Raw genomic sequence first — 16,096 nt, forward strand, 5'->3', positions numbered from 1 at the left:
TCACCCTTTCAAACTACGTTTTAATTTACCCATAGGGCAGTTTTTGCGCATCCGTAGGGTGTGCTCCTCTTTGCGGGAATATAAACTTCAGGCTAAAAAATTAGCGGATAGACTACGAAGAAGAAGCTACCCCAAAAGATCTATTAGACAGGCTTATATAAGGGCTAAATATGCCCAAAGGGACCTCCTTCTTCAACAACCAAGAGACTCTCCCTCAATAGAAAATGAACAACTGACTTGCGTTTTACCCTTTTCTAAGGCCACGAAAAACATGGTGGGCATGCTAAGAAAACATTGGCATACAGTTCAAACCCATGAATCTTTTAAAGATTTTCCCATGATAGCCTATTCTAGGGGTGTCACATTAGGCCAGCGTTGTAACTTTCAGAAATACGGCATAAGGCAGAAGTGGATGGGGGGGCATCGTGGGGCATGTGGGAAATGCCAATGGTGCTCCTCCACTATTGTAGGTGACACGTGGGAGGTCCCAGGCAGGGAATTGACCCTGAAATCTAGGTTCCACACTGACTGCAACACTCAAGGGGGGGTTTATGTGATAATCTGTCCCTGCGACCTTATGTACATTGGTCGTACTAGCAGGAAAGTAAAGCTGCGCCTGACCGAACACAAATCGCGCATAGTTAATGAAGTGATGCAAGCGCCTTTGGTGGAACACTGGCTTAAATACAAACACTCTATTATGGATTTTAAATGGCGAGTTATCAATAACGTTATGGGTTTTGATGGTGTAGGGGGTGACAGGTTCAAACTAAATGAGAGTGAGCAAAGATTTATATTTATGTTAGACACGATTGAGCCGTGCGGGCTAAACAATGAGATCGAATGGGGAACAGTGATGTAATCGGTATGGACCAATGAGCCGCAGGGGGCGGGACTTTTCAAGCAATTACGAGGGAGGATTTAAATCCGAATCTAAGGATGACGCCGCCATCTTTAGCTTACAATTAAGTTGGAGTCGGATGACGGCGGCGCCCTTGGTAAGTTTTGAGTTCTAAATATATATATTTTTTAACCTTACGGGGACTGTACTATATTTCTAGAAAGGGGGCAAGCACAACTGTATGTTACAGCTTCTTTTCTGTTGTCACACAGGGAGACCCTTGATAAAGCACCTTTGTGCGAAACATGTCGGGTCTGACTCCCGGGTTGGCTGAGATAAGTACCAAATACACTTTTACACTTATTTAACCCAGAAATAATACGTTTAAACAACAAAAATTTAAAGATAAGACTACAAAAAGGATATCAAATTGACAGCCAATAATGAAGCACCACAATTTGCTTCCCACGGTTTAAAGTTTATTACTGTGGAGGAGTGGTGGGGCTGAGGCGTCCTTTTGAATTCTGAAGAGATGCATTAACATTTAAGTGTGATATTCAGCACTTAACCACATAAATTACAATAGATAAAGACAGAACTGTGATTTAAGCAGGCCCATTTATCAGGTTTAGTAATGCTTGTTCAACTTAATCACATAAGTGCCACCTCTACCCCTAGGACTGCCCCACAAATTAGTTTCAGCACAGGCAGTTAAAGGGGATATTCAACAGTACTACCTGGGCAAATGTAATGTAATTTATTTCTTATATACCGCTACATCCGTTAGGTTCTAAGCGGTTTGAAGAAAATATACATTAAGATTATAAATGAGAAGTAAGAATGTACTTAAAAAATTCCCTTACTGTCCCGAAGGCTCACAATCTAACTAAAGTACCTGGAAATTAATAAAGAAGAGAAAATAAAGATGGTTGAAAAAAGAAAAATTCTATGTGAACTTATAGGATGGAAATTAAACTGACAGTGAAGAACTGTATGAAAAATACATATGGAATTCAGTTAGAGAGGGTAGGTTACAATCTATTTATGGTATTTGTTTAATTGGAAGGTGTTAAGGTGGGTAATTTGGGGGAAGGTTATCTGAAGGTAGGTGAATCTTCTGGAGGTAAAAGAGGAGGGGTTAAGATATTTGATGAATTTTTTGAAAAGCAGGGTTTTGATTTCTTTTCTGAATGTTTTGAAGTTGTCTGATATTGTCTTAAGATTGGAGATGGAATGGTTGATTTTTGCTGCTTGTGTTGCCAGAAGGTTGTCAAACATTTTCTTGCGTTGTGTGCCTTTGAGTGGGGGGAAGGCGAAAGGGTTCGAGGTTCTTCTGTGTCTTAAGGTGGAGATTTGGTTTAAGCGGTTGTTTAGATAGGAGGGGGAAGAGCCGTGTAATGCTTTGAATATCAGGCAGTGGAATTTGAATTGGATTCGTGCTTGTATGGGTAGCCAGTGAGAGTCTAAGAAGGCAGTTGTTATGTGATCATATTTTTTGAGTGAGTAGATCAATCTGAGGGCGGTGTTTTGTATGGTCTGGAGTTGTTTTATCATAGTGGCTGGACAAGGAAGATATAGGGAGTTGCAATAATCCAGCAGACCTAAGACTAGGGATTGGACGATTAGTCTAAATTGTGCTTGGTCAAAGAATTTTCTGATTTTACGGAGATTTCTCATGGTTAGAAAAGCTTTCTGGGTTGTTTTGTTGATCTGGGGCTGCATTGTGCAACATCTGTCTATCGTAACTCCTAGGAGTTTTAGTTCGGGTTGTATTGGGTATTTGGTATTTTTGATTTTCAGTTCAGTGATGGTAGGAGTTTGGGCTTTTTCGAGCAAAAGGAATTTTGTTTTTTCAGAATTTAGTTTTAGTTTGTGATCCATCATCCATTTTTCTACTGTGTCTAAGGTTGTTTCTAGCTTTGTTGTGGTGGTGGTCTCTGATGGGTCGAAGGGGAGGATTATGGTGATGTCATCAGCATAGCTGAAAGATGTGACATCTAGGGTATCTAAAGTGGCTCCTAGGGAGGAGATAAAGAGGTTGAAGAGCGTAGGTGAGAGAGGTGATCCTTGTGGAACTCCGCAGGGATTTGTCCATGGTTCTGATTTGATATCATTGTATTTTACCCTGTAGGTTCTAGATTTGAGGAACCCCTGAAACCATTTGTAGACCTTGCCTGAGATTCCTATGGTGTCGAGAATTTGTAGTAATAAGGTGTGGTCAACTAGGTCAAATGCTGCGGAGAGGTCTAATTGTATTAATATCATTTTTTTTCCTTTACTGATGTGTTGTCGGGCTGTATCTAGTAATGTGATAAGTAGTGTTTCTGTACTATGGTTAGTTCGGAATGGTTTTTCCAGATATTCGGTGAGGTATTGTGCCACTAGGCCTTCTATTATTTTAACGTACAATGGTATTGAGGCGATAGGTCTGTAGTTGGAGGGGCTATCTATTGGGCCTTTGTGATCCTTTATGATTGGAGTGATTAAGATCTCTCCTAGTGTCCTGTGGGAATTGGCCTTCTGTCAATGTGGTTTGAATCCATAGCATGAAGTTGGTTTTGAATGTGGTGGAGGCGTTTGATAATATGTAGGTGGGGCAATTATTTAGGTCACTGGAAGCATGGCTGTATTTATTGTAGAGTCGGTTCATATCCGACCAGACTAGAATTGGGAAATCGGACCAGCTTCTGTCTGCTACGATGGCTTCGCTAGTTGATGGGTTTGTTGTTATCTTTTCTAGATGGGTGTGTGTGTTGATGAATGTAGATCTGATATTGGTGATCTTGTTTTTGAAATGGTCTGCTAGGTGGATGGCTGTTGGTGGGTGGATACCTTGGGTGGAGAGGTAAGGTTTGGTATCTGTGAGGTTCTTTACTAGATTAAATAGCTTTTTTGTGTCTGGGGTTTTTTTGCCTATCATATTGGAGTAGTAGGCTTTTCGTTTTTCCTTGAGTTTGGTTTTGTATTGATTAATTTGGTATCTCCATGCAGTTTTAGTGTGTTCTAAACTCTTGTTTTTTTCCCAGACTCTTTCTAGTTGTCTGCAGAGCTTTTTAGATTGGAGAAGTTCGGCGTCAAACCATTTATCAGAAGGTCTGCATATTTTGAATTTTAGTTTTTCTGAGGCTAGCTCATTTAGAATGGTTTCGCTTATGGATCTCCATTGGGATATAAATTCGTTGGGAGCTATGTTGGTGGTGGCGTGGTCTGCTTTATCCCAGAATATGGAAGGTTCGATTTTTTGGCGTGTTTTGAAGGAGGTTTTTATTGGAGGTTGTTTGTTAATGCTTTGAGGCCAGTTGATGTCAAAGGTGTATTTATAGTGATCTGACCAAAGGGAGGGGTGCCATGCCCCATTAGAGATATTGATTTTGGGTTTGTGAGGATGTTGGGTCATATAAGCAGCAAGATCTAATTGGTGTCCTTTTTCGTGTGTGGATTGGGGATTGAGGATCTGGTAGTTTAGTGCATTGAGGTATGAGAGTAAATTTATTACTTGTTTTGAGGTGTGATCTTCTAGATGGAGGTTTATGTCTCCTAGGAGAAGGTTATGAGGTGATGTTAGGGAGTTCTGGTAAATAAATTCTTCAAGCGCTTGTTTGTTGTCATTCCATTTTCTTGGTGTTGAGTAACAGAGGATGCATGTTAGAGTTTCTATGAGAGAATCATCGGATAGTTGACAGGCTAGGAGATCTAGGTGGGGAGTGGAGTGTTTGTCTAGGGTCTTTATATTGATGTTGTTTTTGAGTATGATGGCTAGGCCTCCACCACGTTTTTTTTTTCCTGCAGATTAATTCAATTTTATAACCCATTGGGCAGAGTTCTGTGATGGAGGGATCGGATTCTGAGGTTAACCAGGTTTCGGATAGGAATAAGCAGCTTAGTTGTTTTTTAATTATCCAGTCCTTAATAAGGTCTGCTTTTGTGCTTATTGATCTGATGTTCATATATGCACAGGATAATGTAGTGTTAAGTGTTTGGGGAGTGGGTGAGCAGTTTGGGTGGAGGAGATTTTCTTTGGTTAGTGGGTGATAGTTGTGGTTTACCGATTTTGGTTTTAGGGTTGGTCTATTTCTCCAGTTGGTTGGTATGCTGATATGGTTGAGTGAGGAGCAGTCTATCAAGTTTCTGGGCGAGTATAGTTTTCTGGTAGGTGGAGGGAATCTATGGGATTTTGTTAAGGTTGGGATAGAGGATGTATGATATCCTTCTGCTTTTCTGTTGGTTAGGAGTAGGAAGAATATTAAATGTAGGAGTGTGATTGTAGATAAATTGGGAGGCATAGTGATTTTTGTTTAGGGAGTTAGAGAGTAGAGGTCTGCACGGGAACGGGGATCGCGGGGATCCCGCGGGTCCCGCGGGGATCCCGCGGGTTCCCCCCCTGGCCCACGGGACTCCCACGGGGACGCCCCCTGGCCCACGGGACTCCCACGGGGATGCCTCCCTGACCCACGGGACTCCCACGGGGACGCCCCCTTGCCCACGGGACTCCCACGGGGATGAAAACAACCTACCTAAATTCTGGCGATGCAAGTAAGTCTGGCGTCGCGTCGGGAAATAGCCATGTTGAGCAGTGAGCTCAGCACGTACACAGATGAAAGCCTTGCTTGCTGATTGGTCCGGCGGCCCCGCCCCACCGTGCCGCCGGACCAATCAGCAAGCAAGGCTTTCATCTGTGTACGTGCTGAGCTCACTGCTCAGCATGGCTATTTCCCGACGCGGGCATTAGGCTGTTTTTTGTCATTTCGGGTGGGGGATGGCAGCGGCAGCAGCAGCCTGAAAAAGAAATCATCCTGGCCAGGTTCGGTGTCATGCTCCGGAGCTTCTACAGCCTTCCTATCTCCCTCTCCCTTCTACCTGCGGCTCTCTTCGGCAACTTAGCAGCAACGATCGACACAAGCTTCTGGCGTCGGGGCCTACCCTCTGCGAGTCCCGCTTGTTTCAACTTCCTTTTTCCACAAAGGTGGGACTCGTAGAGGGAAGGCCTCGATGTCGGCAGCTTGTCTTGATCACCGCTGCTGACGAGTTGCTTAAGAGAGCCGCGGAGCAGGGGGGTGTTGCCAGGTGCAGGTAGAAGGGAGAGGGCCAGATGCAGGACTCGTGGGTGAGGGAGGAGAAGAGAGAGGGGAGAGAAACAAAAGGAAATATTTCATACTGGGCTGGGCCGGAGTGGAGAGAGGGTGGAAAGATTCTGGCTACAGGGTGCATTAACAAAGGAAAAAGGGGGAAAGCTGAAAATGGAGATAGTGACACAAAGAAGAGAAAGGGTAAGCAGGACCTTCTGAATAAGGATAGAGATACAGAGGGGACATGAAGAGGAGGTGAAATAGAGACATAGAAGTAATGCTGAAAAAGTGTGTGTGGGGGGGGGAGATAAAGACATTGAAAGGGCAAATGGTGAATATGGGGTAAAGACAAGGACAGAGACAAATGAAGATTCTGAAAAAGTGGTGAGATAGGGATATAGGTGAGATGGACACAAAGAAGAGTGATGCTGGAAAATAGGTGGAATGGTAATTCTGACAGACACAGAAGGGAAATGCTGGATCAAGGAGAGATGGGGCTCAGGCTGGATGGAATGAGGAGAAATGCCTTGTTGGCCCGGAACTTCCTCTCCTACGTCAGAATTGACGTCAGGGAGCGGAATGCTGGTCAGCGCGACGCTTCTGCAGGGAAAGCTTGGGACAGCGGTGGCTTGGTGACTATTCCCCGATGGCGGTGGCAGCAAACCGAGTGGCTTGGGGGAGGGCACGGAGAAAGAAAGAAAGGGGGCAGACAGAGAGACAGAAAGAAGGGGGAACAGGGAGACAGAAAGAAAAAGTTGGGGGAGAGAATGAGGTCTGGAGGAGAGGAAACATACAGGAGGCTGAAAGAAAGGAAGAAAGATTGGATGCACAGTCAGAAGAAGAAAGTGCAACCAGAGACTCATGAAATCACCAAACAGCAAAGGTAGGAAAAATGATTTTATTTTCAATTTAGTGATCAAAATGTGTCTGTTTTGAGAATTTATATCTGCTGTCTATATTTTGCACTATGGCTCCCTTTTACTAAACCGCAATATTGTTTTTTAGCGCAGGGAGCCTATGAGCATTGAGAGCAGCGCGAGGCATTCAGCGTAACTCCCTGTGCTAAAACCTACTATTGTGGTTTAGTAAAAAGGGAGGGGGTGTATTTGTCTATTTTTGTATTTTGTTACCGAGGTGACATTGCATAGAGTCATCTGCCTTGGGAAATGTATATGGCAGATATCTTTGTTTTGTGTTCAAAAGAAAAGGAAATGCATTTCTGGTTTTATTTCTACAGTGTTGAAGTACTTGTTGGCCCTTGCTGTGACTGGTGGGGATCCCCAAGCACCGCCAGCAGAGGACCTCCTCTAGAGATGGTCAGAACTCCCCTCCACCAAGCGCAGCAGTCGCTGGCAGCATCCATGAGCCACTGAGGTGCCAGCATCTGTGACTCAGGGACGCTACTGCTGCCTGCCAAGCTTGGCAAAAGGGACCCCAGGCCAACTGCAAAGGAAGTCCTCAGCTGACAGTTTGTGGGTTCTCATCAGCTGAGTATTTATATTTTATATTTACATTAGAGGTTCTGGTAGAAACCCATTTACAAAGTATGTATTCTTCCCAATTAATATTTCCAAATTAATAGTCTCTTTGCTTATTTGTAAATGGGTCTCTACCAGAGCCTTTAATTCAGTAGCATAATTAAATAAAATAACTATTTCTGAAGTTTATAGGGAAGGATGGTGACGGAGGGGATTCCTCGCGGGGACGGGTGGGGACGGAGGGGATTCCTCGCGGGGACGGGTGGGGACGGAGGGGATTCCTCGCGGGGACGGGTGGGGACGGAGGGATTCCTCACGGGGACGGGTGGGGACGGAGGGATTCCTCACGGGGACGGGTGGGGATGGGTGGGATTTTGGCGGGGACGGGTGGGGACGGGTGGGATTTCTGTCCCCGCGCAACTCTCTATTAGAGAGTCTGGAGTTAGGTACTTGGTGTGCGGCTATCAATATTATGTAGGGTACTGCTGGTTCATGGGGAGCTAACAGTGTTAAGTAGGATTAAGGAGATCTATCAGTGGGATATAAGAGTATCGGCAGTAGCAATTTGTCTATGCTTGTCAGGTAGTTTTGGAGATAAACAGTACTATCAATTTAACAGGATCTATGAGGTTATGCAGAAATACAGTAGTATCAGCTTGACAGGCTATATAAAGATATATGGTTATTTAGAGGATATCTAGTATTAATAGCTATCAGGCTCTAAGAGTGTATGTAGGTTCTTTTGGAGATAAATAGTATTATCATTTATCAATCTATATGTAGATTTATAGGTTATTAAACAGTATTATCACTTATCAATCTATATGTAGAAATACAAGTTAGTTAAATAATACTATCACTTATCTAGCTATATGAAGAAATACATCTAGTAATTGTATGTCTCTAATGGAAATATATGCTTAACAGTTATTTATGCAGGTAGGCTGTATATACCTGGACTGCCCTGCACAAGCAATTTAAATGGCCAAGAGCCTTTCCTGGTCATTTAAATTACTTTGACTATCAATCCTAAAATTGTTAGGGTGTAACTCAAAGAAAGGCCCGGTAGAAGCTGGGAACCATTTTCCTTCAGCTCTCACTACATGATATAATGACTAAGGACCAGGCTTACTAAACTTTTAATTAATAGATAGTGATGTTTAAAAGATTTTCTAGTTCCAATTTTTGGGGGGGCAAAGTAGCAATTCTGGAAATCTTATTCAAAGAGAGTGATGGATTTTGCTTTACTGCCTAGTGCAGGTTGATGATGTGCCCACATTAACTGTAGTCAGTTAAATAAATGAGTACGCTCATAAATGACTTTCCTTTAATGATCATCTCAACTCTCTGGTTAAAAAAATGTTTTTTTAGTCTTCACATGTCGAGGAAAGTGAGATCCTGCTTCAGCCAACAACATTTTGCTGTCTTTGTACAATCAATCATTCTTTCCAGACTGGACTATTGTAATTCCATCTATCTAAGTCTAACCAAGAAAAATCTTCAAAGACTTCAGTGGATCCAGAACACTGCGGATAGGTTTATCTTTGCAAAAAGCAAATTCGATCATGTTTCCCCGCTTCTGTCACTGGCTTCCGGTGATTTCTAGGATTCACTTTAAATGTACCTGCCTAATATTCAAGATCCTATATGGCATTCTTCCTCCCCTAATTTCACTATCCTGGAATTCTTCGAGACCTGACACTACCAGATCCGCCCACAAACTTAAACTATCTTTCCCCTCGTTAAAAGGCGACATATATGCAGGTAAATTAGGGATATCCCTTTTCTTCAAATTCACTGAGCTTTGGAACAACCTCCCTGCCCCGCTACGGAACCTAGGCTCATTCCAATTATTCCAAAAGCATCTGAAAACTTGGCTTTTCTCCAAAACGTAAAGATATCTATTTAAAATGTAAAGCTAGCTATCCTCTTCATAACCTCTAATTTCTTATTATGTCCTTCCCTCATTTATTGAATTACCTTGTAAACCATGCCTAGCTCTATCTTTATGGAGATGATGCGGTATACAAACTTAGGGCTCCTTTTACGAAGCTGCGTTAGTGGTTTAACGTGTGCTAAACTGTCGGCGTTAGCGCATGATAAAACGTCACGTGCGATAAAGCCGCTAATGCGGCTTCGTAAAAGGATCTCTTAAGGTTTAGTTTAGTTTAAATGACCAATATACTCAGTTCATTCCTTGTACTAAAATACACATTGAACATTATTAATCCTCTGAATTAAAAAACAAGTCTCAGAAAAGATATAGCACAACCATAAAAGGCTCAGAGAAGGCAACAAAAAATGATAAAGGGAAGAGAATACCTTCCTTAAGAGTGGCCATAAAAGTCATGGCCTAACCTAGGCTGATGGAGAAATATGACAAGAGGGATATGATAGAAGTTTAGAAAATCATGATTGGGGTAGAATGGTCATTTAGGAATAGATTCTATATATGACGCCTTAAAAAAAAAATCAGTGCAAAAAATTAAAAAGGTTGAGCGCTATTCTATAAATGGCACTGAAAGATGGATACCATTTATAGAATAGCATTTAAGCACCAGGAATCTCACCTAACTTTAGGCACATCTTTTGCACCAACTGAAACGTGGTGCAAATCCTTGTGTCCAAATTAGGGACGGATTCCCCCTTATTCTAGAACTATGCTTGTTAACTTGCAGGAACACCCCTGATCCACCTATGATCCTCAAAATTTCCATACCCCCTTTCTGGACCAGCATGCAAATTTTAATTAAGGAGAGATTAGGTTCTTAACTTGCTAATTTCTTTTCTAGTAGATAGATGCATCATTCTGGATGGATGGTAATATCCTAGTGCTCGCAAGCTGTGCAGAAGGAATCCACTCCAGCTTTTGAATCCCTCCTCCTTCACTAGAGGGGGTATGGGGAAACTCCCTTAAATACAACTCTGTTCTGCTTGGAAATTATAACAAATATGTTAAACATGCTAAAATAGAAACCTTTATGGACTATTATTCATAACCTTAAGGTCTGACTTACATCCAAAGTTCATATCCAAACCTGAACTTTCTGCTTGAGACAGTAGGCAGGCAAAAGAAATAACAGAAAGGGCATGGCTTCAGAATGACACCTATCTACTAGAAAAGATATTAGCAAGGTAAGAACCTAATCTATTTTTCTAGTGCAAGAGGTATATCATTCTGGACAGACAGGACATACAAAAGCAGTCCCAGAAACCTAAGGCAGGATCACTGCGCCAGCTCATAATACTGAGGACCCAAAGGCAGAGTTTTCCCTTGCAACTACATCTACTCTGTAAAACTTAGAAAATGTGTGACCAAGTCGCTGCCCTATAAATCTCCTCAGGGGAGATCACCCAAGCTTCCACCCACAAAGAAGCCATGCTTCTAGTCGAATGCGACTTTACAGAGACCGGAGACTGTTTTCCACAAGCAATATATGCTGATGAAATGGTCCTATGGATCTATCTAGAGATCGGGGCCTTGGAAGTTAGTGTGATGCGTCTAGCTTGATTAGTAAGCACATAAAGATGGCCAGATAGCCTGAATTTGTTTGTTGGTGGCCTCAAGATACCAGAGAAGTACTCTTCTCACATCCAACTTTTTCAAAATCCAGTCCTCCTTGGAGCATCAAGTAGTCCAGAGATCTCCATTAGACCATCTCAGAAAATTGCTGAAATTTCTTGGGGCCACTATTTCACATCCGTGTAATAAAAAAAAAAAAAAGAGTCAAATTTGGATTCAAGTTGTGGAAAGAATAGGTGGTCAACCGAGGTGAAAACCACACTTCTAGAACAACTTTTTATGCTATAACAAGTGTTATCCGCGAACAGAAGGCTGATATTCTTACATGTGGGGTGACATTCACGAAGCCCGGTATGGACAGTGTAAAAGTGTACTGCTACTTTAAAAATCTTGCGACTGACCATACCTTGTATGTACAAGGGCTTTTCCACCTGATGTCAGCTCATGAGACCATCAGTTCAGTAACAAAGCTAAGAAGTCAACTAGGGGAGGTGGGAGGGTTGTGAGAATATCAGCAGATAAAAGCCCATCTAGTCTGCCCATTATTTATAACTATTAAAAATTAATTATTAAATTAACTTGTCTCTTCTTTGATATTTCTGAGTCATAGCCTGTAAAGTCCTCCTGGTATTGTCCTTGGTTCCAAATGCTGATGCTGTCGTCCAAGCTCTCGCCAGCCTATCCAACCATCCTGTTTGCAGGATATCTATAAACCAGTAACATCCTCATCCTCATGCTCCAAGTTAGTAGAGTTCCCATTGATGCCCTCCCCAGCCCATCCTACACCAAATCACAACATATGGGACACAGACCATGCAAGTTTGTCCAGTACCGGCCTTAGCTCTTTAATTTACATCCTTCATTTTCTAATTAGAGATCCTCTATGTTTATTCTCTGCTTTTTTTTTAAATTCCATCACCGTTTTCCTCTCCACCATTTCCCTCGTGAGAACATTCCAGGCACCCTCTCTGTGAAAAATAATTTCCTAACGTCCGAGTCTTCCTCCCTGCAACCTCCTGCATTCCAATCTTTTAAGGTGGTCTGCCCTAGATCCTGAGGATCTTGGAAATCCTAGTTTTACCCAGACCCCCTACCTACAGCTAAACATCTGTTTCATTTATTCTCATCGCTTGCAACTTCCTGGGAAGGGGTAACATGTGGACCTCACGGATCTAAAACCACACGTCCTTAAAAATCTTTCATCATTTATTGACAGGTCCAGTTTCAGATTTCATGACTGCAGCTCTGCCTTTTAGCTTATTCTACCGCTTTCCCCGCACGCTCAACTCTGGCCTCTGGCTCTGCCTTCCCTAATGGCAAAGGAGGGAGGAGGCACACTGTGGCTTTTGCTAATTAGCCTTTCTCCAGATCTCTCCCTGCGCACCGATTCTGAGAGCCCCCGTGATATGACACTGGATGGCAAATATCTGGGGGGGTTTGGGGTTGTTGCTCTTTTTTTTTTTTTTTTAATGTATGCAAAGGTCTGCAGTGCTTCTGATCTTGCGGACCTCACGGATCTGAACTGCACATCCTTAAAAATCTGAGGTCCGTGCTACTTTTAGTCTCTGGCTCTGACAGACCTCTATGACAATTTAGCTCTTTCAGATCCTAATGCTTTCCCCTCCCTATGCTGAGACTAAAAGTAGCAAAACTTTTGCCCTGAGGTCCGTGCCACTTTTAGTCTCAGCATAGGGAGGGAAAAGCATTGGGATCCGTCAGAGCTAAATTGTCATAGAGGTCTGTCAGAGCCAGAGACTAAAAGTGGCACGGACCTCAGATTTTTAAGTACGTACGGGTTTAGATCCTCGAAGTCCGTAAGGTCCGCGTTTTACCCTTTCCCCAACTTCCCTTTCAACACAATCATTATTTATATTACTGCGGATCCAGTCTCGGAGACGGAGGATTAGAGCAAACGGACCAAGGAACACCACTCACCATGACCCTTGCAGAGAACTGCACGCATATTCTCAACCAAACTTCCGCAAGGACAGCCCAATAATATAAAAACATAACAGGTAAGCTATCCACCTTCATCAGCAGGGCTTCCGCACAGCTTCAGCAAACAACCAATTAGGCTCAGAGCCGGTCTCTGGCTTCACTTCCTACCCAGAGCTTCGGAAGAAGCCGGAAACTTCGAACTTGAAGACGGGTCTGCTATTGGATAGGATGGAACGGGTTTGTCGGAACTGATAACCAATTGGCATAGACTGCCGAGCGTGACGCACGACAGACGGAGGCAGGGATGGGTCAGCTGACTTGTAACTTTTCCAAAGAACCGCGCTCTTTAAAAAGTTGCAGTTAGATGTTTATGATTTTGAAGGTTGACTGAGTAAAAACATCGCTGGTAACAATTGAACGAAGAATAATAACATCGTATTAGAAGGAATAAAAGGGGCATGTGAAAATGGAAGGGTGGTTGTGGGTGGGGAGCGGCTAGAGTAGTGGGCTGAGAACTAGGGAAGCCAGGAAAGATTCAAATTTCGCTAAGGTTCCTAGTAACTTTGGTTGAGTCAGTCGTTTAATTTTTCGTTATCTTCTCTACAAAGTGACCTGTAAGCCTTCTACAGAAAGGAAAATATCTGTACTTGAGCATAACTCTTCTTGACTTGCTACTGAAAAGATGAGTACTAAATCCACGTGTGCAAGGATAATTACTAGAGGCAAAGTGGTAGAAATAGGAGCGTCGTCGTAAATGTATTTGTAACGCAGGAGGTAACTGGGACAATACATGTAGGGTTGTGCTGAGAGCGTGTTTTTGTAGGAGTAGATGGCATTTCGAAATGATTGGGGTTTCTAATATAAACCAGAGTTCCCAAACTTTTTCTGTTCTGGGCTCTTAATGTTTCAAAATATTTCCACTGCTCCCCAGGTCAAACGATTGTTCTTTAATCTAATACAGAATTTTTCAACTTCTTCAAGCCAAGTACCCCCTAAGTCTAACAAATATCTACTGAGTACCCCCCCCCCCAGACCTGCTCCTGGCTCCACTCCCATAATGGTACAAATTGTAATGCAATTTCTTCCATCCATTCCTTGTCATCAACAGCAGATGAATCCAGATACTAGTGGAATTGAGTCCATCAACTAGCAGGTGGCGATAGAGAGCATTGGCTATATTGAATGCACAGCCTCCTGGCCAACCAGTATACTCTATCTCCAGCAGATTGATGGATGTGTTCCTCACAGCTCCTGGATTCTGGTGGATTTCAAGCCAGGCCTGGCTATTTGGAAAGAGGGGTGTTCTGGTTGAACAGTACCAATTTTAGAGGTTACAACTGCCTCTCCCCCCAGCTCCCTGCCTCACTCTCTTAAGGGTAACACCTGCTCACCGCAGGTCCCTTTCCCTATTTACAGTGGTGCCTTATTTGCTTTGGTACATCCCACTAGTCTCTGGATTCATCTGCTGTTAATGACAAGAAAGGAAAAATTATGTCCTTACCTGAAAATTTTCTTTCCTTTAGTCACAGCAGATAAATTCAGAGCCCCACCCTGTTGCGGTGTGTGTCACTCTCAGGCGCTGTTTGGGCATGCTTTTCAGGAGTTGCAATCTCGGTGTTTTAAAGGATCAGTTGTTCATGGGGGAAAGGAGTTTCATATCTTTTATGTGCTTTATTTCGACTGTTCTGAGAAGACCTATACTGGTTGGCCAGGTCTGTGCATCCAATATAGCTGAGGACAACTCAGTGCTCTCTATCTCCACCTGCTGGTTCATGGACGTAATCCCACTAGTGTCTGGATTCATCTGCTGTGACTAAAGGAAAGAAAATTATCAGGTAAGGGCATAATTTTTCCTTTTTCATATACATACAATATAATCTTATTAATACATAATGGTAACCACAAAATAAATTTTAAAAAATCAACCCACAAAGCACACTGTCACATCAGTAACAACTATAGAAAAACAGAAAAATATAGTGCAAAATATAGACAGCAGATATAAATTCTCAAAACTGACACATTTTGATCACTAAATTGAAAATAAAATAATTTTTCCTACCTTTGTTGTCTGGTGATTTCATAAGTCTCTGGTTGCACTTCCTTCTGTCTGTGCATCCAATATTTCATTCTTTCTGCCTCCTGCACACTTAGGGGTAAATTCTCTATTATTACGTCTAACTTCGGCGTGCTTTAGACGTCCGGCAAACGCAAGTGTCAATCAAACGGTACTTCGGCGTGCGGTAGACGTTCCTACAACCTCTTGGCGCAAGATAGACGCAGGTTTCTGAAACGTCATTAAGACGTCTCCAATGGACCCGTGATAGACCAGTACGATGTTTTTTTTTGTTTTTTTTTAGATTATACTTTTTTTATACTCTTTATTATCAGTCATTCAGCATTGTAAGTATAGGATGATGAAAAGGATAACCAAAACACAGTATACCATTTTGTAAACTATATATTAGTTGATCTGGCAATATCAGTGAGGTAGGGAATGGCAGACAGAGAACACTGCTGTTGTATCTTTTTCCTCTAGGATATCAGAATTGTACAGTTTACCATTAATACAAGGAAAAAAATATGTTATGTTTCAAAGGAGAACTAGAAGATGAAAAGTGCTGAGTGGGTGTTGAACTTACATTATCAGTATGGAAGGTGGGAACCGGTAGATGTATGCTACACAGAAAGCTGTACAGGAATGTCATACTCACCTCCTATTAGAAGTGGAAAGGATAGGACTTTGAACACCATATAGACTTCTTATAAACTTCGTTTAAGTTCCACAAAGTCATCCAATAAGCTTTCTCTCGATTTCCCAGACATTATTTCAGAGAGGATAGTTTAGAAGTGATATCTTGCTCGAAAGAACACTCTCCTGGTCTTAAAACATTCCTACGATCAGCTCATTCTTCACAACAAAGGTAAATCCCATAACTTACACTGGCCCAACTTAGAAACAGAATCAAAACACAGATCAGGCCTGAATGTGGCTTCTAGTTCACAGGAAGAGGAAGTAGCCAGCAGCACAATGCTGACCTCATTGTGACATCATCAAGGTGCACCTGGAAGGTAGATATGCCACAAGTAAAAGACAAGCCGGGAGTTGAACTCACAACCTACAGATGATCGATATAGTGCTTTTACTCACTGACCTACACCTGTGTCTCTGGTTCTCCTGTCATAGCATTCCTTAGTGATGTGCTAAAGTATACTCTACTTAGCTATCATATCACAGTCACTTGAGGCA

The 16,096-nt window shown here is 42.5% G+C and overlaps 1 protein-coding gene across 2 annotated transcripts in view; it reads right to left on the reverse strand.

Moving 5' to 3' along the window:
- TTF2 (transcription termination factor 2) overlaps positions 1-13,038 on the reverse strand; it is a 124,909-nt gene extending 111,871 nt beyond the window's left edge. For both annotated transcript variants that reach the window (XM_033943407.1, XM_033943408.1), the window contains exon 1: positions 12,844-13,038. In XM_033943407.1, the coding sequence (XP_033799298.1) occupies positions 12,844-12,871 (28 nt within the window). In that variant the 5' untranslated portion in view covers positions 12,872-13,038. The remainder of the gene's footprint in view (positions 1-12,843) is intronic.
- Positions 13,039-16,096: the final 3,058 nt, after the last annotated feature.

This window comes from Geotrypetes seraphini, chromosome 4 (assembly GCF_902459505.1).
Source record: "Geotrypetes seraphini chromosome 4, aGeoSer1.1, whole genome shotgun sequence".
NCBI lineage: Eukaryota > Metazoa > Chordata > Amphibia > Gymnophiona > Dermophiidae > Geotrypetes > Geotrypetes seraphini.